At 40.2% G+C, this 23,345-nt stretch overlaps 1 protein-coding gene across 2 annotated transcripts in view; it reads left to right on the top strand.

Annotated features, from left to right (window-relative positions):
* Window positions 1–23,345, top strand: part of GPM6A (glycoprotein M6A) — a 352,328-nt gene that overhangs the window by 311,512 nt on the left and 17,471 nt on the right. For both annotated transcript variants that reach the window (XM_084627081.1, XM_084627080.1), the window contains exons 3-4: window positions 1,810–1,966; window positions 22,546–22,699. In XM_084627081.1, coding sequence (XP_084483207.1) covers window positions 1,810–1,966; window positions 22,546–22,699 — 311 coding nt within the window. The remainder of the gene's footprint in view (window positions 1–1,809; window positions 1,967–22,545; window positions 22,700–23,345) is intronic.

Raw genomic sequence — 23,345 nt, 5'->3', positions numbered from 1 at the left:
GTATTTTACATTATTTTATTGTGTGTCAGTAATACCAGTGCATGAGATGACATACCAAGTCATGTCATAATGACATGACAGGTCATTATACGTTATTACTACTGACATTTCATAATATGACAGACACTATAATAGCTGAAATATTGTGTAGTCCTTCACTTCACCCAAGAGATGGCTGGAATGCAGTGGTGATTGAAAGGATTAATCTAAATCAAGGGTCCTCAACCTGGGCGTTTTGACCCCCAGGAGAACTGCAAACAGATATCAAGGGGTTACAAACTCTGGGCCCTGCAATATTGCTAAATTGGAGGAAGATTCGATATAGATAAGTAAGGGGGGTGGGGATTGGTTGCAGAGTGGTCCTGGTATGGAGAAAGGTTGAAAATTTCTCATCTAAAACAAATTGTGAGATCCCGAACCCTCCACTCTGACCCCTTTATAGCAGGTAAATGGGCTGGAGCAGCATAAATGGATTATAAAACCCATGATCTTGCTGAGGGGGAATTCTCCTGACTCAGGCACTGCAGAAGACAGTCACAAGGCTGCTTTCTGAGGGCCTCCTCACAAGCCCCAGTATTGGGGTCAAAGCGGGGGGCAGGAGGGATACATAGTGGGCTGGGTCACAGCATGCCATGTGCAAATTCCAGGCAATGTTGGGGCCCATAGCACAGCCTGGGGAAGCTATCGTTACTTAAACCTTCCAGGAGTGTGTATTTTCTGCCAAGAGCCTTTCCAGTCACTACAGTATCCCAGGATTAGAAAGGTGAAAGCATGACTTAAAGCCCCCTTTCAGAGGCATAGCAGAGAATCTCACATTTTATCAGTAGATTTAGATCTCAATTGTTGCTTGACTCGTGTGTAGTCCCCTTGTAATACTCACTATGCCTTGCCGTAAATTAGACTGTAAATTCTTCAGGACAGGAACTGTGTCTTATTATGGGTGTCTATAGTGCCCACACAATGGCCCCTTGATCTCAGCAGGGGCCTGTAGACACTACCATAATACAGATAATAATCCTGCTTATATTGCCGGAAGTAGGTGAGCAGGACTCGTCCAATAATTTATAAAATGTTTTGAGATCCCTTGGCATGGAAGACATTCCATGAATATGTAACTCTTCTGCCATGTGTGGCTAACAGTAACAGGGACCAGGTTCAATATAGTGTCTAGGGAATCCTTTTTAAATGCTGTCTCCAAAAATGCACTTTGTCCATTGGGGAATAATGGATAAAAATAATGAGGAGAGAGAGTTTTTAGCAGAAATTAATAATGCCACATGAGAACTAAATATAACTAATTGTACGGTGATGAGTAGTTGATTGAAGATTGTGACTGAGCCTCTTTTTCATGACACATTACATTTCAATTTCTGTAACTGTCCAGGAAGCAGGATGATATTTAAGGGAATCTTTTCAGAATCATGTTTTCTATTCATGTTTGCTAATTAAATGTATTGTAATCCTATTACACTCTTTAGGTAATAAAATCAAATGTGGATGAATTGACTTTGGATTTATTTGGAACTTAAATAGTGCTCTCTTACTGATCCAGGACAATTTTTGAATACCGTTAAGTGAAGGGAGCCCTTATTTTTTTGTGTAACCATTATTCAGATGTATCAGCCACATGCTACATAAGGCAACATTTAGACAAGTCTTTAAATGCAGTTATTATAGAACATCAGCACTGAAGAGTTTCCACTCTAAAAAAGCTTATGCTAGAGGAGATCTTATTATACAACACTGACATTTCAGAGGCATCACTGAACTGTTGTTGAGATATTTAACTTTCTCACACTTCTTGTACAGGATTGACATCTTCAAGTATGTGATCTATGGCATAGCAGCTGCATTCTTTGTCTACGGCATTTTGCTGATGGTAGAGGGATTCTTTACGACTGGTGCCATCAAGGATCTCTATGGAGATTTCAAAATCACCACCTGCGGCAGATGTGTCAGTGCCTGGGTATGTTAATATGACAACCTTCATTACTTATGTTAATTTCAATAGCATCTTTGGAAAAGGTTAGGATATGTTTACAGAGGAAATATGTCTCTTGGGGGAGGGGGTTTATATATTCTGATATGTTAGTAGTTAAAAATTGCAGCAAGAAAGGAATGAAATAATATGAATGGACTCCATATTAGCTAAGCAATATCTACTGATGAAAAGTGCTATATAAAAGCTACATAATAATAATTAATAATACGCATGTTTGTAGAAATAATCACTTTACTAATTAAATGGACAGGCTTTTTGCCCAAGCTAAATGTGAAAACTCATTGCTCAGTATTATGCTCTTTGGCGCAGGACCATGTTTTCATATGTGGTTTTATATTTTCCAGCATAATGGAGCCCTGATCCTGATTGGGGCTTTAGGAACTGTACATATCTACGTGTAGGTTGTAATATTTAATTATAGTGAGAGCTGATAAATAGATCAGGCCCTGAACAGTTCCTCCTTGTTTAATAACGTGGAGCTGGATTTTGAACCTTTTACTCATGTTGGTGAACAGTTATTCAAAAGTCATTTTCACTTCAAAATTAAACCACAAATTGACTCCTGTATTAGCTACATGCACATTTTATGTCTTAGGATTGCTTGGCCCCAGCCACACTCAGTCTCTGTTTACTAATGAAACAACTAAATTATACTTTGGAGACTGTGCTGAATAAATTCAACAGAGTCTTTATTAGCAGAACCTCTCTAGGTTAGGGAGAGGCTACCTTAAATCTCAGAGTATTAAAGATGGGCAGATCAGGGCAAGACATTTCTTGGCTTCCCAAATCATCATTCCTTTTACCTGTGTGTTTGACCTATTTGCTATTCCATTCTTAGAAGCTCAGGTATTGTCACATCATTTATCAAAAATATTTTGCTGTTTTGCGTGGGAGTAGGTAATGATGTACTCTCCTGGAAGCCAGTAGAATTTCTAAGGTTGGTCATTTTATACTTGATGATAATAAACGTAATTGCAAATAGCATGAACATAAAATGTTATTCAAAGGAGGGCTAATCACTACACTATATTATGAGATTACTGATATTGATAAGCTGAAGTAAAGGCTAAGAGTACATTGTGGTGACAAAGGGTAAGCACCATCTAAGAGCATAATAGTTACCAAGAGTCAACTATTAGAAACCCAGGCAATCCATAGTTAAGCTTAACTTGAAAAGAAATCCACATATTTGAAATTGTGGAAAAGCACAGTTAAGACCATCCTAATAACTGCAACCTGCCCTATATTAATGTCACTCTTTCATCTTCTTGACTTTGTTCCTTTCATAACTACAGGCTGAGATATTAATACTTGGACCAAGACTTGTTGAGACCTTTCAAGATGTCTGTAGTCAAAGGCTGGGGACATTATAAATTGGGAAAAATCACTGTACTGAGATCACCATCAAGTTCTTTGATCATGCTTTTATCATCTTTGAGAAGGCTTCAGTCTATGGCTGCAGACATCTTAAATGTACAGGAGATACTGTACTAATACAACTTGTGGATGAAATATAAAAATGTGAAGCCCAGATCATTGATTTTATAACAGTTTTCATATACGCATGTCTTCAATACAAAGAGTTATGCTCCATCCACACATTAACCTTTATTCCTTTCATAATAATGCCATAATCTTATAACCTGTGCCTAGGAGGATTCAATATTATGCTAGCCTGTAGTTTAATACTATGTGTGCCACATGAAATGATTGCTTTCAGTATACTACTTGTCTAATCGGGAATTTGTGAAGTATGTCTTTTCCTGTAAAGAAGCCCAAAGGTCATACAGCCACTGTACAATTAAGATTAAGGCAGTCTGCTTTTCATGCCCAATAATGAGATGAACTTGTTTGCTATGGGTGGAGGAAGCTGACACAAAGGGTGAAATCCTGGCCCAATTTAAGTGAATGGGAGTTAGGATTTCATCCAGATTATTTCCTCCCCAGGGAGATGCTATGGCAGCTCTAATTCTGTACATTTCTATATTTTCAAATGTTTGGGTTTCTTTTAGGTTAAACCCTAATTCTGAATTTCTTGGTCCTTTTTTGGTGGCTATTTGATAACTAACCTCTTTGTAAGGGTTAACCCCCCCCCCAAACTTAAGATACTGACATAAGAACATAAGAGCGGCCATACTGGGTCAGATCAAAGGTCCATCTAGCCCAGGGTTCTGTCTTCCAACAGTGGACAATGCCAGGTACCCCAGAGGGAATGAACAGAACAGGTAATCATCAAGTGATCCATCCCCTGTCACCCATTTCCAGTTTCTGGGAAACAGAGGCTAGGGACATCATCCCTGCCCATCCCGGCTAATAGCCATTGTTGGACCTATCCTCCATGAACTTATCTACTCCTTCTTCAAACCCTATTATAGTCTTGGCCTTCACAACATCCTCTGGCAAGGAGTTCCACAGGTTGACTGCGTTGTGTGGAAAAAAATGTTCTTTTGTTTGGTTTAAACCTGCTGCCTATTAATTTCATTTGGTGACCCCCTAGTTCTTGTGTTATAAGAAGGAGTAAATAACCCTTCCTTATTTACTTTCTCCATACCAGTCATGATTTTATAGACTTCTATCATCTCCCCCCTTAGTCATCTCATTTCCAAGTTGAAAAGTCCCAGTCTTATTAATTTCCTCATATGGAAGCTGTTCCATACCTCTAATCATTTTGTTGCCCTTTTCTGAACCTTTTCCAATTCCAATATATCTTTTCTGAGATGGGGTGACCACATCTGCACACAGTATTCAAGGTGTGGGCCTACCATGGATTTATATAGAGGAAATATGTTATTCTCTCATATTATCGATCCCTTTCTTAATGATTCCCAACATTCTGTTCACTTCTTTGACTGCCACTGCACTTTGAGTGGATGTTTTCAGAGAACTATCCACAATGACTCCAAAATCTCTTTCTTGAGTGGTAACAGCTAATTTAGACCCCATAATTTTATATGTATAGTTGTAAAAAGACATACAGTTACATGTATAGTTGTATATAGACATGCAGTCCAAATCTTAATTCCAGCTTAATGAAAATGGCAAATTCGTTTGATTTATATTTGTTTAGAAATGTTTGACATGCGTTGGCAGCCGAAGGAGGCAAGGAATATGTTAAAAGCATTAGAGTTCTCTCTGCAGGAAGCTCTGTGGGTTGCTGGGAGTCACAGGACAATACTCTGTATTCTCCCTAGCTCTTCAACTGACCTCCTTGAGTTAGCTCTTTATTTCCTGGCCTCTCCTTTCTTTGATTCCTGCTCTGGTTCCCTATGGCCTTCTTAAGATGAGCAAGAATCTTGACATGATAAAGAACAGTGGAGTTTTTATTGTTTTTTATTTTAATCTAGCCTACAAATCTACATTCTTAAAATTTATATAATTACAATTTGAGGCAGTCTTGTTCACACGTTTCTTTTACTTCACTCACATATTTTAAAAATAATTCTTATATAAATAAATATATAAAAATAATGACTGTAGAGAAAAGCAACAATTTTTATTTGAAAAAGGTATTGTTTAAAAGATATTTCAGTTCTATCACGATGCTTTTGCATTTCTACACTCCTCTCTTTCACATCACATAATGTGGGAGCATAAATTCAGAGCACAGTACATGGAGAATTAGACATATAACTCCTATTAAAAATTAAAAAGGTTGCCCTGGGTGTGCAACCCAGATGGTGCTGTTGCTGTGTAGATCAGATAGGAGAAATTAATATACTGTAATTATAGAGTTGCCAAATGGAGATTATGCTATTGAGGAGGATTAGCTCAAATCACAGGCTGCAAGAAGGCTTCCTTATATGGAATTCTGGGATATTCATCTTGTAAATTTTAAAAAAATACACCACCTCACAAAACCAAAAAACTCAACTGATAGAATCAATCAGTTGCTTTTTAGCAATGTATTCTAAACATGACAAAAATGTCCTCTTTACGGTCACATATGCACACAGAATATTTGCACTCTCAAATAATTTGAAACCACATAATGTCTCTAACTTGAAAAGTGGCACTGTAAAAATGAGGTCATGTGTTTGTGTCAGTCATTCCAGGTAGAATTTGCTCAAATTATGAATTAAAAAGTATTTCTGAACAGAAGCCTTGCAGGCTCACCTGGAGGTCTGGGAATCAAGCTGAGTTCTTTTCTGCTTCAGCATCAGCACCTGCTGATCTTAATGAAGTTTATAATACATGTATGCATTGATTACACAAGTAACTAGAGTGGGTCAGAAAATGAGGGTGTCGGGGGTTTCAGGAGAAAATTTTTGACAAAAAACGAAAAAAAATGCTTTAGTCAATTTTCTGTGGAAAATTTTGACATTTCACTGAGAATCACAGAATGATAGAATATTAGGGTTGGAAGAGACCTCAGGAGGTCATCTTTTTGGTTTTCAGGTATTCAATTTTTTTGACAAAAAGTGAAACTCTTTTGTGGAAAGCAGACAGTTTTGCCCTTTTTTTGCCCATGTAGACAGGGCCTGAGTAAGTGTCAATGATAAAAGTCAGTGACTATTGTTTCAGAGCTAACTCATTGTTAAATGAAGTAAAATAAGGGCAGCATAGGAATGTTAAATAAATTCAAGCACAGATCATCAGTGTTTTTTAGTCTTCATACTTATATTTCTCAATACTGCATGTATGTTCCGTGAATTAATTAAACAGATATATAGAATGGCAGTGGAGCTTGATTAGCCAGAAAATGAGAAACAAAATTCAATTATGCCTAAAACCACTTGTGACATAGTTAATATATCAGAGATCAGGTGGCCCTCCCATTTATATTCACCTTGATGATCTTGGGATGTATCTTTTCCATCTGTGATGTCAGTCAGCTGAGTAAATGAAAGATTCATTTCTCAATCATCACAGCATCTCTTGGCTTCCAGGCGTCACTTATTGCATAACTAATTATTTTTCTTTCTAAACTGAAAAATTTTGCTATTTTGGGCTGGGTTACTGCTGCAGTGTTATGGTGCTTACATTAATACAATAGCCTGCCAGGCACTATTACATGCATTGCCTGTGACTTTTTTTCTTTTGTACTCTCTGTTATTTGACTTTTTTTTTTTTGTCGACAATAAACTGGAAAAATGTTTTGTTTTGCTTTCAAATTAATTGTGTTGTGAATGTGGCTTTCACAAAGTATATGGCATTTTTTCTCTGTGTATAAGTTTGATCAATACGTCATTTCTTGATCAAAACATTTTCTGAAAATGTGATTGTGTTATATATTTCCAAAGCTTGTCTGACTGTGGAAGCTACTACACTTTTTCCATGCGTTGTGCCTTCCTATTATGGACATAAAATAATCAAATTGTTAACTCTATCTTCCCTAGGTTTCAGAGAGATTCTCCTCTGAATGTACAATTGTAGCTGTCTGCATTATAGCTCTATTGTTCATCGGATGAATATGCATTTTGCTGACAGCATCCTTTGCTCACATCTGGCAGGCCTATTTTTATACTAGTAGTTAGCCATTTTATTCAATCTCTTTTATCAGTCAAATTGTTATTTACTCCCACAAATGTAGACAGCAATATTATAGACTCAGTTGCTAACATAGCAGTCACACTTTCTGTCCCATTTATTTTCTAGTCTATATGTCTGTGGATTCCAGTTAACTTCCCCAAAGTCTGCAAGAGCAGCAAACTGTGTTTTTCCTCTCTGGCTTATCCTTACCAATAACCAGATCTTGCCACTGACTCCTGCTCTGGCAGATTCCTTTTCCCCCTTGTGGCTACTGTAGTATTTAGACATATAACCTGTTAATCACAGTAGGAATTTTCTGTTGTAATGTATGTTCTATATGATTATGTGATAGTGAAAAAGGGCAAAGTTGAATTATATTCTAGAGGAGAAAGTGCAGGGACTTAAACAACAGATGAAGTTATTGAATCAAACCATAGAAACTACATCATGTAGATGACCAAAGGTGGTACTGTCAAGACCAGAAATGGAATAGAAAAGGGTGGATAAATGAAGATTGAAGATTTTGGCAGCAAAGAGGAGGAAAAGGGAATTTGGGGGAGGAGAAGATTTTGACAAGAAAAGGAAGAAGGGAATATTGGAGATTGTGTGCCCTCAAGCTTCCTACAGGGAGCGGAGTCTGGGGCTTGCCCTGCTCCACATGTGCTGTGGCTTCGCGGAAACAGCGGCATGTTCCCCCTCCAGCTCCTATGCATGGGGCAGCCAGGGGCTCCGCATGCTGCCCCGCCCCAAGCACCACCCCGCAGCTCCCATTGGCCGGGAACCATGAGCATTCATGACCCACCATACAATTTCCATAGCCAGATATGGCCCTCGAGCCAAAAAGTTTGCCCACCCCGGTCAGTGTCCTCCTAGCAGTGTGTAATGAACATGGCTCAAATTTGGCTGGGTTGCTGTGGGTTAGCAAGCCAGTACATTCTTTGAGGATCCCTTCTTGTTTTCAAGAATCTCAGATTTCACTTACGTTAAAAAGACTGTAGATATTATAGTGGTACAGAAGATCTTGACAATGTGAACTTTAGGTAGATGATGCAGAGATGTTTGCCTGAGTTTGTAGGGACACTGAAACAACTCAGATTTCCAAGGCTGCTAATTTAAATGCCAGCATTGTTAATTTGCATGGTTTATTGACTCACAGAAGGAAAGAGGGAGGATCATATTGTGGAGAGTAGTACTACTATTTTCACCCCCCAGTTTGACCATTGGAGTTAAGGAGCCAGAAGAGAGGAGCATAGATTGGGTGGCATCTGAGTCCTAACTGAATAGGAGCCAATCCTGCAGTGCCCAATGTGGTGAAGCCAAGCTGAGTGTAGTTCAGCAGAGCACGTGATCACATTTTGAACAACTGCACAATCTACTTTGAGTGGCATCTCAAGTGGGCAATGCTTGAAAGAGTACTCCACTTCTTTTCTAACCCTAGCCTCACAGGCATGTTTCCTTGTAGAAGCCCTGCAGGCTTCCAACTTGGCTGCCTCTCAAACCAGGTGTAAATAACCTTCCTAGAGTGCCTTTCACAGGCAGAGGTGTGGTCTTGTCTGTGTATAGAAAACTTCCTGACAGTGAAAGATATAAACTATGGAACAGACTGCTCAGGAAAGTGGGATTTACTTCACAACTTGGAGACAAAACACCGGAAAAATGTACTATGGGGATCAACCCTGCATTGGCAGGGATGGTCATGATGACTGAAGAGGTCTTGCTGATCTCTAACTAGATTGGATAAAGTACTGTCATAGGGCATGAAAGCAGCCCAAAGAACTGTATTATACGAATGGTATGGGAAAGCAGCAATATATCTCATTTGAGGGAGTTGTCCAGTAGAGTGCCTCAGGAATCCATCGTAAATCCAGATTTATTTGTCTACTTCGCATCTAAAAGAGCGGGTAGTTGTATACACAGAATGTTGCAAATAGCACTCATAAGAAAGAGGTTGGAAGAAGGGATAGGAGACAAAATGAGAAACAGGATGGTGTAGGTATATACATTTGGGTAAAAACTAGGGCTGTTGATTGATCAGTTAACTCCCGTGATTAACTCAAAATATTAATTGTGATTAATTGCAGTTTTAATTGCACTGTTAAACAATAGAATACAAATTGAAATTTATTAAATATTTTGGATGTTTTTCTACATTTTCAAATATATTGATTTCAATTACAACACAGAATAAAAAGTGTACAGTGCTCACTTTTGTATTACTATTTTTCATTACAAATATTTGCACTCTAAAAATGATGAAAGAAATAGTATTTTTCAATTCACCTCATATAAGAAACTTACAAATGTTGGTTTTTTGTCCCACAACTGCTCTCAAAACCAAAACAATGTAAAACTTTAGAGCCAACAAGTCCACTCAGTCCTACTTCTTGTTCAATCAATCACTAAGACAAACAAGTTTGATTACATTTACAGAAGATAATGCTGCCTGCTTCTTATTTATGTAACCTGAAAGTGAGAACAGACATTCACATGGCACTTTTATAGCCAGCATTGCAAGGTATTTACGTGTCAGATGTGCTAAACATTTGTATGCCCCTCATGCTTTGGCCACCATTGCTTCCATGCTGATGATGCCCATCAAAAAAAATGCATTAATTAAATTTGTGACTGAACTCCTTGGGAGAGAATTGTACGTTTCCTGCTCAGTTTTACCTGCATTCTGCCATATATTTCATGTCATAGCAGTCTCAGATGATGACCCAGCACATGTTGTTCATTTTAAGAAGACTTTCACTGCAGATTTGATAAAACACAAAGAAGGAACCAGTTTGAGATTTCTAAGAATAGATACACTATTGGCACTTGACCCAAGGTTTAAGAACCTGAAGTGCCTTTCAAAATCTGAGAGGGATGAGATGTGGAGCATGATTTCAGAAGTCTTAAAAGAGCAGCACTCCAATGTGCAACCTACAGAACCCAAATCACCAAAAAAGAAAATCTGCTGGTGGCATGTGACTCAGATGATGAAAATGAACATGTATCGGTCCACACTGCTTTGGATTGTTACTGAGCAAACCTGTCATCAGCATGGACTCTTGTCCTCTGGAATGGTGGTTGAAGCATGAAGGGACATATGAATCTTTAAGGCATCTGGCACATAAATATCTTGCAACGCCGGCTACAACGTTGTTTTACATTGTTTTGGTTTTGAGTGCAGGGGGGGTTTTTGTACATAATTCAACATTCGTAAGTTGCACTTTTATGATAAAGAGATTGCACTACAGTACTTGTAATGGGAGAATTGAAAAATACTATACCTCTACCCTGATATAACGCGGTCTTCGGGAGCCAAAAAGTCTTACCGCGTTACAGGTGAAACCGCATTATAGCAAACTTGCTTTGGCCTTGAGCATTTCCGTTATTAATAGTCAGCAGGCCCCCCGGCACTCTCATGCCCTATCCAACGCCCCTGTTCCCCATCCCCGACCCTACATATTAGAAAAATGTAAAAGGAAATGTAAAAAAAGGAGTCACAATGAAAGTTGCATTTAGCCATAACAATAACAGCTGCTACCACTCTAGAAAGTAAATGTTTCTTTAGTTAATATTTAACAGCACAGATCAGAAGGGTAGAAACCCCAGATTTGTATAAGGGACTGTTACACAATTCCCAGGCTAAAGCTGTTGGGAGTTAATCATTTCTCATGTTACAGAGATCTGAACAATTCTTAACCTTTGAAGTTTCACACTTCCTTTCACCATTTGCCCTCTGGATGCCCAGAAGGGGAAAACCATTCCCCTATATCTTTTTATTTGATTTTTTTAAAGTAATAAAATCATCCTTATCCATTGAATATATAGGCGTGGGAAAGGATTCTTGACATGTTTGAAATTAATAATTTTATGACATCATATTGATTTACATGGGATTTATTGGTTTTCTGTTACACATCTGAAAGTTAGAAGATACGATATAGAAAGTAAAAAAGAAAAGGAGTACTAGTGGCACCTTAGAGACTAACCAGTTTATTTGAGCATAAGCTTTGGTGAGCTACAGCTCACTTCATCGGATGCATTCAGTGGAAAATACAGTGAGGAGATTTATATACACACAGAACATGAAAAAATGGGTGTTATCATACACACTGTAAGGAGAGTGATCATTTAAGATGAGCTATAACCAGCAGGAGAGCAAGGGGGGGGGAGAAAACCTTTTGTAGTGATAATTGAGGTGGGTCATTTCCAGCAGTTAACAGGAACGTCTGAGGAGCAGTGGGGGGGGGGGGGGGAAGGAAGGAAATAAACATGGGGAAATAGTTTTACTTTGTGTAATGACACATCCACTCCCAGTCTCTATTCAAGCCTAAGTTAATTGTATCCAGTTTGTAAATTAATTCCAATTCAGCAGTCTCTCTTTGGAGTCTGTTTTTGAAGTCTTTTTGTTGTAATATTGCGACCTTTAGGTCTGTAATCGAGTGACAGGAGAGATTGAAGTGTTCTCCTACTGGTTTTTGAATGTTATGATTCCTGATGTCAGATTTGTGTCCATTTATTCTTTTGCGTAGAGACTGTCTGGTTTGGCCTATGTACATGGCAGAGGGGCATTGCTGGCACATGATGGCATATATCACATTGGTAGATGTGCAGGTGAGCGAGCCTCTGATAGTGTGGCCAATGTGATTAGGCTCTATGATGGTGTCCCCTGAATAGATATGTGGATACAGTTGGCAACGGGCTTTGTTGCGAGGAGAGGTTCCTGGGTTAGCGGTTCTGTTGTGTGGTGTGTGGTTGCTGGTGAGTATTTGCTTCAGGTTCGGGGGCTGTAAGCAAGGACTGGCCTGTCTCCCAAGATTTGTGAAAGTGATGGGTCGTCCTTCAGAATAGGTTGTAGATCCTTGATGATGCGTTGGAGAGGCTTTAGTTGGGGGCTGAAGGTGATGGCTAGTGGCATTCTGTTATTATCTTTGTTGGGCCTGTCCTGTAGTAGGTGACTTCTGGGTACTCTCCTGGCTCTGTCAATCTGTTTCTTCACTTCAGCAGGTGGGTATTGTAGTTGTAAGAATGCTTGATAGAGATCTTGTAGGTGATTGTCTCTGTCTGAGGGGTTGGAGCAAATGTGATTGTGTCGTACAGCTTGGCTGTAGACGATGGATTGTGTGGTGTGGTCTAGGTGAAAGCTGGAGGCATGTAGGTAGGAATAGCGGTCAGTAGGTTTCCGGTATAGGGTGGTGTTTGTGACCATTGTTTATTAGCACTGTAGTGTCCAGAAAGTGGATCTCTTGTGTGGACTGGACCAGGCTGAGGTTGATGGTGGGATAGAAATTGTTGAAATCATGGTGGAATTCCTCAAGGGCTTCTTTTCCATGTGTCCAGGTGATGAAGATGTCATCAATGTAGCGCAAGTAGAGTAGGGGCATTAGGGGACGAGAGCGGAGGAAGTGTTCTAAGTCAGCCATAAAAAGGTTGGCATACTCTGGAGCCATGAGGGTACCCATAGCAGTGCCGCTGATTTGAAGGTATACATTGTCCCCAAATTTGAAATAGTTATGGGTGAGGACAAAGTCACAAAGTTCAGCCACCAGGTTTGCCGTGACATTATCGGGGATACTGTTCCTGACGGCTTGTAGTCCATCTTTGTGTGGAATGTTGGTGTAGAGGGCTTCTACATCCATAGTGGCCAGGATGGTGTTTTCAGGAAGGTCACCGATGGATTGTAGTTTCCTCAGGAAGTCAGTGGTGTCTCAAAGATAGCTGGGAGTGCTGGTAGCGTAGGGCCTGAGGAGGGAGTCTACATAGCCAGACAATCCTGCTATCAGGGTGCCAATGCCTGAGATGATGGGGCATCCAGGATTTCCAGGTTTATTGATCTTGGGTAGCAGATAGAATGCCCCAGGTCGGGGTTCCAGGGGTGTGTCTGTGTGGATTTGTAAAAGTGATTTAGAAAGTGATTGCTTTCCGAGTTCTGAAGGACTCTTCCAGTATTTAGATTCTCACTGATGGAGTTAACATTTGTGGCTTGTCAACACTACTGTTATTCTACATTTATATTATGGTAGCACGTAAAGGCCAATTAATTCTACTGTGTTAGGTGACTAGGCAACTAAAGGTTTATACTCAGAGAACTACTCTTAAATGTATTACAGTATTTAAGCAGTAAATATAACGGGAATTTAACACTTGGGAAGAGTACAATTAATGTGATAAGCCTCTGAAACTTTACTGATATGTAATTAAGCTTAAGTGAGTCTAACTGCTGTAGCTTACACATTTGTATATCGTGTAGCTCCTTGGGGTGTAAATTAATTTATTTTTATTTAGTTATTCATCTAGATTTAAAATAATAAAGACCTCTATCCAAGACTCAAGGCTTCTAAACCCAATTCATCATACAACAAATATAATTAAATTAAATCTCAGCAGCATTAAAATCAATTCCAAAGGAACTAGATTGTCCAGCCACCTGCCCCCTTCATCTAGGAAGCATACCCTCAGCCTTCTCCAGAGACCCTATCGAACAGGTGTCTTTTGTAGCATGCCCCAAAAGTCACCAGACTTGTGCTATTTCAGATCAGAAGGGAGCCAGTTCTAGAGTCCTGCAATATCCTCTCAGAGAATGCCCTACCAGCCTCTTTTATAATGAGGGGATGATTAAAGAATTATAAAATATGCCTTACAGTGACAGATTCAAAGGGCTCAATCTATTTAGCTTAAGAAAGGTAAGGTCAAGGTGACTTAATAACAGTCCATAAATATCTACATGGGGAACAAATATTTAATATGGGCTCCCGAATCTAGCAGAGAAAGGTACAACGTGATTCAGTGGCTGGAAGTTCAAGCTAGGGAAATTCAGATTGTAAATAAGGTATACATTTTAACAGCAGAGTAATTAACCATTGGAACAATTTATCAAGGGTGTGCTGGATTCTCCATCTCTGACAAATTGTAAATCAAGATTGGATGCTTTTATAAAATAGAGCTAGATTCATAAAGCATATATGTGGTCAGTAGGGACAGACCACAACTGTGGCAGTACGTACTAGGGGGAGAGACCATCCTTCAAGTAGGCTGATCCCAGGCCATTTAAGGCTTTATAGCTCATAACCAATACCTTAAACTCTATCCAGACACCAATGAGTAGCCAATGCAGCTCTTGAAACACTGGGGTCATGTGCTCCCAAAGAGATACCCTGCTCAGTAAGTATGCCCTTCAGTTCTGCTTTAGCTTCAGTCTCTGAATGATTTTAATGGCTGTAGGCCCATGTACAGCACATCTTGAGGTAACAAAAGCATTGATAACAGTTGCCAGGTCCACATCACAACCTCTTAAACACACACAGATTGTAAAAAAGTTGATTGAATCACTGCTGTAATATGATTGTGAAACATATTAACTAATGGCAGTCTAAGTTGTGAACACTATTAACTTAATGGCAGATGTACTCCCTCAATCGAAGGGATGGATGTTACTTCCGCCGTCTCCTCCAGCTGCTTCCCCTAACACACCATAATCACCTCAGTCTACTCTGGGTTGAGCTTCAATCACCTTACTTCCATCCGTGCCCCCATCTTGATTAGACAGTGGCAAGGGGTCAGCTTCTCCTGGTGAGTGTGGAGGCCTACACCATCAATCTCTGCATATTTAAGCTTTAGGATTTTTTATAAAAATTAAATTTCTTACCCTTCTAGTTAACATTACAAAAGTGAACAAAATGTAAACTGATACACTGTTGTCTTTGTAAGTCTACGGACAGATTTCTCCACTGGTTCTATAGCTGCTCATGACTCTGCCAGGAAGCAATAGTAAAATTAACAAGGCTTGTATCCCTTTTGATGTTACTATTCAACAGTCCCCTAGTTAGCAGTGCAACTGTCAGGAATCAGTGAAAATCTCATGTTGCTGCTGCAGCAGAGTTAATTATTGGAATTATTTCTGGGTAAGAAAGACCAAGCAATGGAGGCTGGCAGAGAAGCATAATAACAGAGGCCCACTGCCTCTTGGCAGTAGCTAGAGGAGAGGTTGAATAGTAGAGAGAGCCCCTTTTTTGTATCAGCCAGGAGGGTTTGGAGTTGAACAATGGTTCTCAAACTGTGGGTTGGGACACCAAAGTTGCTTGTAACCCCATTTTAATGGGGTTGCCAGGGCTGACTTAGATTTTCTGGGCCCCAGTGCTGGATTCTGAGCCCCACTGCCTGGGGCCAAAGCTGAAGCCTGACCCCACTGCCCGGGGCTGAAGCCAAAGCATAAGGGCTTCTCCATGTGCAACAGGGCTAAGGTTACAGGCCCCTTGCCTGGGGCTAAAGCCCTTGTGCTTTGGCTTTTCTCCCACTCTCTGCCTGGAGCAGTCGGGCTTGGGCAGGCTCAGGCTTCGGTCTCCCCTCCTGGGATCGTGTAGCAATTTTTGTTGTCAGAAGTTTGAGAACCCCTGGAATAGAAAAAAACAACAGAATGAGACTTCTCTCTTTTAGCATCTAGATAATTCCAGACCTTCTCTGTTTAATATTTAGAATTTCACATTTATTAGACATCTAGTCAGAGGCTGACAAGAAAGATGGAACTTTCATGAAGATTCCAGCTGGAGGTGACAGTAGGGGTTGGGATGTCATCAGAATGTGCCTCCTGAATACGGGAACAGGGGACCGCTATCCTTATATTGTATGGATATCTATTAGTAGCTTTAGTTCTCCGAGTAGTAGTTGTCTGGTAATTTTTTCAAGACCTGATCCTGTAGAATTTAGGACAACGCTGCATCATGGACCATCTTACTTATGAACATAAAATGCAATGGAACAAAAGGTTTAAGGAAACTTTAGTATATTAAGTTCAGCTTCTTGCAACGATAAATGTGATAACTTAGAGGAGCTATTTTCACTACTAACAAAATATATAGTGTGCTAAAGGAGCAAATGTGGTGTTTTTTAAGGTTTAGTACTGCTATTTAATAAATCATTTCTTCCTTTGACTTGTCAGGTAGCTGAACACTATTTCAAAGGAGTACCATCCCTTTTAAATCTGAGCAGATTGCATTTTGAATTTAATTCTGGCAGTGAACAGGCTTTTCAAGAAGTGTTTCTGGAAAGATGTCTAGAAGGTAGAGAGAAGACTTTATAAGAGAAAATTCACTAATAAATATTTTGGTTACTAACCTGTAGGCTTCACACAAGTATATCCTGTAATTTCTAAATTCCACTCCATTTTAGAAAAAAACATGTTCCTATTTTATGTGTTACCTGATCATTGTTTTAGGCTGTGCTTAGACACAGCTGGTGTTGTATTACCTAAGCCAATGCAATTTGATTCTTATGGTTACCACCTTGCTGAAACCACCATGAAGGACAATTGCCCATTGATAACGGTTTTAACAGGGCTACAGATCTGTGGTATGTCCAAAGACCTTCATAGACTTTGGCATTGTAGACACTATTGCATGTAATCTGAAAAATGTCCTTGCTCTTTCACTGGCTTCTTAGTTCTGCAATGTTAATTAGAGCATGTAGTGGACAAGTAGTCCTTCAGTTGAAAGTGCTCAGTCAACAAAGAAGAAAAATAAAAGCAGAAGTTCTTTTTTGGTCTTAGAGTAAATACAGTTTTAAAGACTTAGCCTTGTCTTCACTTGTGCCTGTGTTAACACATGCACACATAGCAGAAAGATTCCTAAACTTCCATATGCAGAAAGAGCACAGGAATACAGGCCAGTGTATAAAAATTGAGCATTATAGTTCTAAAATATAATTAATATGAAAGATGTGGTCCGACCCATTAAATTATAGTACATTTAACTACACATATTGAGGTATTAGCATATAAATAACTTTGCTTTACACTTTTTAAGAACACTTTCTTTCCCATTTTTGAATCCCCAGAAAGGGACTCTTAAACAGGACCAAAGCACACATTGCTATTTCTTGCAAGAGTAGAAAACCTCAACAGGGGAGATTTTTTTACTCCTAAAGTGAAAGTTTAAAATAAGCTTTAAATTGAAAAGCTATTCTAAAAAGGGCACACACATGCATAGAATATTCTTTGTCACTTCTTGCTCCTACTTTAAAAAATAGAAATAAAACTCTTTAGCTTGATGATAAATTAAGAACATCTTTTGCTTTTTAGTCTGGAATTCAAAGCTCTTAAGTGCCACTATGCTGCCAAGTAATTACTTGTAAATGAATTCCTGGAGTTGGACCAGATGCTGTCACATCATATGGTGTAGTGACGGGGGGAAATAAAACCCAGAGACTGAGCAGAGATAGAAACTAAATAATAGTGTGGAGAAAAAAAACACTTAATTGTGCTCAACATTTTCTTTGTAATAGATGCCTTCCTTTCAAGTCACACTATGTAAAGCAGTTCACACATGCCATAGTCTTTGATAAAGGATCATAGGGGATGCAGACCACACTATACTTATCTATCATCTATGTGTTTTGATTTAGTTCCCTCTAGCATGTCAATATTTGGTGAGGAGAGAGAAAGCATAGATCACTGGCAGTAATAATCCATTTCCACAATGTCTCTGTGCTTAAGTCAGAGAAATTATTCTCACTTTTCCATCCCAACCTGCTGTCATTTTTTAATTCTCTGGGACAAATTCAGAGGCGATGCCGTACAAATTGGTATGTCCACCTTACTGGATATTATTAAGTGTTATTGTCAGACACTGAAGAAGGTTGTAGAAGGAAAGTAACCAATAGGCAGGTGAGGTTGTAGAAGGAAAGTAACCAATAGGCAGGTGCAAAGAAGATGCAAGATAGGGCAAGCCACAGCGTACTTTATCTTTCATCTTCTTGCTCTTGATAACTGTTTTTACTGCTACAATCCCAGCTTTCCACCTCAGCATACTGCTTGCATTCACAGTTTACACTGCCATTTACATCACCTCTAAGTATGGCTTTCTATTTGTTTGCATAACCAGGAACTTGGACTTACAGTAAGCCTTTGAAAAGGCTCTCGCCAAAGGCTCTTAAGCAAAGTAAGCAGTCATGGGATAAGAAGGAAGATCCTCTCATGGATCAGTAACTGGTTAAAACACAGGAAATAAAGAGTAGGAATAAAAGGTCAGTTTTCAGAATGGAGAGAGGTAAGTGGTGGTGTCCCCCAGGGATCTGCACTGGGACTGGTGCTGTTCAATATATTAATAAATTATCTGGGAAAAGGGGTAAACAGTGAGATGGCAAAATTTGCAGACAATACAAAATTGCTGAAGATAATTAAGTCCAAAGGTGACTGCAAAGAGTTACAAAGGGATCTTACAAAACTAAGTGACTGGACAACAAAATGGCAAATGAAATTAGGGGTTGATAAATACAAAGTAATGCACATTGGAGAACATAATCCCCAACTATATATACAAAATGGTGGGATCTAAATTAGCTGTTACCACTCAAGAAAGAGCTCTTGGAGTTGTGAAAAAATCCACTCAATGTGTAGCAGCGGTCAAAAAAGCTAACAATGTTTGGAACCATTATGAAAGGGATGGATAAGAAGACAGAAAATATTGTAATGCTACTACAGGTCCAAAGCACATTTCTTGCAAGAGTAGAAAACTTCAACAGGGGAGATATTTTTTACTCCTGAAGTGAAATTTTAAAATAAGCTTTAAATTGAAAAGCTATTCTAAAAAGGGCACAAACACACACATAAAACTCTTTAGCAATAAAACTCTTTAGCTTGATAATAAATTAAGAACATCTTTTGCTTTTTAGTCTGAAATTCAAAACTCTTAAGTGCTGCTATGGTGCCAAGTAATTACTTGTAAATGAATATGCTCAGACCTTGAATACTGTGCAGTTCTGGTCATCCTATCTCAAAAAAGATATATTAGAATTGGAAAGGGTACAGAGAAGGACAACAAAAATGAAGAGGGATATGGAACAGCTTCCATGTGAGGAGAGATTAAAAGAACTGGGACTGTTCAGCTTGGAAGAGAGACCACTAAGGGGCGATATGATAGAATTTTATAAAATAATGAATGAGAAAGTGGATAGGGAAGTGTTATTTACTCCTTCATATAACACAAGAACCAGGGGTCACCCAATGAAATTAATAGGCAGAAGGTTTAAAGCAAACAAAATAAAGTACTTCTTCACACAACACACAATCAACCTGTGGAACTCATTGCCAGGGTATGATGTGAAGGGCAAAAGTATAATGGAATTCAAAAATAATTAGGTAAGTTCATGGAGGATAGGTCCATCAATGGCTATTAGCCAACATGGTCAGAGATGCAACCCGCTGCTCTGGGTGGCCCTACCCTCTAATTGCCAGACTGGGAGTGGATAACAGGGGATGGATGATTCAATGATTACCTGTTCTGTTCATTTCCTCTGAAGCACCTGACATTGGCCACTGCTGGAAGACAGGATACTGAGCTAGATGGGCCATTGGCCTGACCCAGGAAGGCCATTCTTATGAACTGTGGGGGGAAAGTCTGTCTTACTTCACTTTTTACCCTTATAGGGATACCATCTTTTCAAGGTTCTGGAGTTGTTCTTGATTCTTCATTATCTCTTGGTCTTCCATCAGTTCATTTAACAGAGGAACAGACTCTACTAATGGTGGGCAGGGTTTGTCTATGGTGTAAATTGGTGCATACTGCTACTCAGGGGTGAAAGTAATATTAAATTCTTATTGGCACAGGGGTCAGCTCTGGACCCTGGCAGGGGTGGGGCCTCGGGCGGAAGGGGTGGGATTGCAGACCCCCCCCCCCAGCCAGCCCATCCATGCTGCCTGGCCCATGCCGCCCAGGGCTCCAGCGGTGATTTAAAAGGGTCCAGGGTTCTGGCCGCTGCTGTTGTAGTGGCAGCAGTGCCTGGGAGCTCTGGGCCCTTTTAAATCACCAGCCTAAGGGCAGCTTCCCCTTTTGTGCCCACCCCCTTCCCCGTTGGTGGCCCGGTGGGGCAAAAGGGGCAATGACTTTAAAGCGCTGCTGCAGCACTTTAATATCATTGCCCCTTTTGCTTCACCTGTTGGCGGCCCTGCCGGTAGGGTCCCACTTTCACCCCTCCTGCTACTTAACTCTACGTCTAGCCATGTTTAGCTTTCTTTTATTGTAGTGACATAGACAGGAACATAGCCACAGTGATATACAGTCCACATACTGGATATTTATAATTGGGCTTTTTAAACTTATGCAAGAGAACTTTCTTTACAGGAACCAGAAAATGTTGGGTTTTTTTTCCTCGTTTGTTGGGCAGATCATCCAGCATTACTTATATTAGTTCCTTACTGTTAGATTCAATGTTTGATATGCATTGTAGGGATTCAGGCCTTAGGCTGTCATTGGGACTGTCGTGAGGTGCAGCCCTCATCGCCAGACTGGCACCTCTTCCTGGTCATGTGAGGGACTAGCTCTAGGCTGACTGCCCTATCCACAATCTGCACACCAGCAATCTATCTTTGTTCCCGCCTACAGCTCCTCTCTCAGTTCCTAGAACTGTAGCATCCTCTTTGCGACTCAGCCCTCTGGTTAGGTCACCATCCGTGTTTTCCCCCTTGTGGGTGGGGATTATTTCTGTTCAACTGTCGAACCACTTTCCTAGTGGTGGGAACCCCGACCCACCCACTACTCCGGGCCTCAGCCCAGGAACCCTGTAACTAGCAGCCTCCTGCTGCTCCTCTGTAACCTCCGTCAATGCTGCTATATTTTCTTGGGCCGCTTCCCCATGGCGCCAATACCTTCTTCACCCTCATCTCAGGGGACTCAGCTGCTCAGTCCCAGCAGCCAGCCAGGAGCTCCCACTTGCTTCCCTGGTCCTTGCTGCTCTGTCCAAGGAGTTTAGTTCTCTCAATCCTCCAGGGATGCAGTCCTTACTCCCTGGGCTCCCAGCAGCAGCTGCTCTCTACTTTGCCCTGCAGCTCCCTTTTATCTGAGCATGCTGGGCCCTGATTGGTTGCTCCCTGAAATGCCTCCCTGATTGGCTGTGCTTTCCGCAGCCCCTCTGGGCCTCTTGGAGTACTCACTTCCATTGCTACGTCTGGCGCAGGGCATGGCTAACCCCTTTTATGCCTGTCTGGGAGAGGCACCCCATCACAGGGACTGTGGAATTATTTGAGAAACATACTAAAAAAATGTAGTTCTTCAATATGGAGCAGCACTGCAAAATCTCGATCAATGTCCATTTCAAATGTGGGTGTTTGGCTCCAGTGTTCAGGCTCAGTGATTGTTTTTAGCAGTTTGGCATATTTTTCTGGTCTTTACACAGTTTGTTCAGTACAAAATAAGAAAAGAGCAACCATTAATGGAATACTGTACTAGTTGTCTCCGATAGTCAGCACTGTGACACTGAAGCATATTCACTGCCTCTAGATGTTACATGGGTTTTGGATCTGAAGTCAAATGGAGTTCAGCGGTTGCTATAAATACACAGCTAGAATTTTAAATTGCTCTACTCTAGAAACGAGAGGTTAAAATAATAGCACTCGGAGAATACATAGCTGCAACATAGTTTATAAAACACGATTCAGTGCTTTGCCTAGTGACGGAGGTACATTTTCCAGTTTGTTTATAATGGGAAAGCCCTTTGTATTAGTGTCAGGCTTGCAAATACGTGAGAGAGGTGCCTCATTGCGTCTGATCCAATACACATTGAAGTCAATGAGATGCTTTGCTTGCAATGGCAAGTGATTCATTTTAACTATGGTCTAAATCATGGCTTGAGCTCACGAAGTAGCATAGAGCCATACGTGGGCACAAGGACCTCCCTTGCATTCCTCCATCAGTTATTTGCACTACAGCCATTATATCCTCTCCTGGGTAGGGGGAGAGGAGGAGCAGAGAGTTGGTTCCACACCATCCCTATGGTGCCCAGTGAGATAGTTAAACCGGCACATCATGTGATGTACATTGGATCAGGTATAGACCCAGGAGCACTGGGGAGGGAGATTGTGACTCTGGGCTGTTCCAGAGGCAGCACAATAGTGCACTGCCCCTTACTCTGGGCAGATCACAAACTGCCCGTCTATTAAACACTAGGAAAGTAATGGAACTTCCAAACAACAGGAAAAAAAAACTGAGAATGCTGCATGCATGTTGGGTATGGTTCTGTATTTGAGTTGGTTTCAGAGTTTTTTAAATGTTCTACTGGTTTTGTTTCTCTCTCTTTCTCCTTTGTATTTCATATAGTTTATTATGCTGACGTACGTCTTCATGCTGGCCTGGCTAGGGGTCACAGCTTTCACCTCTCTGCCTGTTTACATGTACTTCAATCTGTGGACCATTTGCCGAAATACCACTTTAGTGGAAGGGGCTAATCTCTGCTTGGACCTTCGTCAGTTTGGTAGGTGAATGATGGATGCTTAATGTGAATTGAGACTTCAAAGCCAGTTAACAAAGCAGCCTTTTAGAAATATTTGTTGGGAATGTTGTCTGCAAACCCTTGATGCTTCCAAAATTTTTGCCTAACACCTTACAGGTTGGTACAGAATAAGTATTTAAATTGGTAAACAAACCAACAAAAAAGTGAGTCTATATTCTATCATTTCAATGGTGTGCAGATTTAAGGCACATCAGTTAAATTCATAGACATCACTAAAATTGGAGTTATTGCAAACACTACTGAAAATAGAGAAATCAAACAAAAAGACTGAGAGAAATTAAAAATATGAACTGGAAATAAGAATATGACTGAGAGTCAACCAGGAAAAATGAAAATTGCTACATACATGGGAAACAATCTGAAACCCAGGAGGTGTAGGAGGTAGGGTACTGGAAAGCAGTAAAAAAGACTTACTGTAGGGTCAGCAGTAGACAGAAATTTAGCAATGAGCTTGCAGTGCAATACAGCATAAAAATGTAGTATTGATCTGTATACACAAAGGTACCACATATTAGGTTGGAAACTTCTACTACCCTGGTGATAATGGCTGTAGTGAGTCTGCAGCTGGAAAACTGCTCCCAATTCTGGTCAGCTTAGAAAGATGGCA

Source organism: Lepidochelys olivacea (genome assembly GCF_965140295.1).
Source record: "Lepidochelys olivacea isolate rLepOli2 genome assembly, chromosome: 4".
Taxonomy (NCBI): Eukaryota; Metazoa; Chordata; order Testudines; family Cheloniidae; genus Lepidochelys; species Lepidochelys olivacea.
This window is presented reverse-complemented; position numbering and strand designations above follow the sequence as displayed.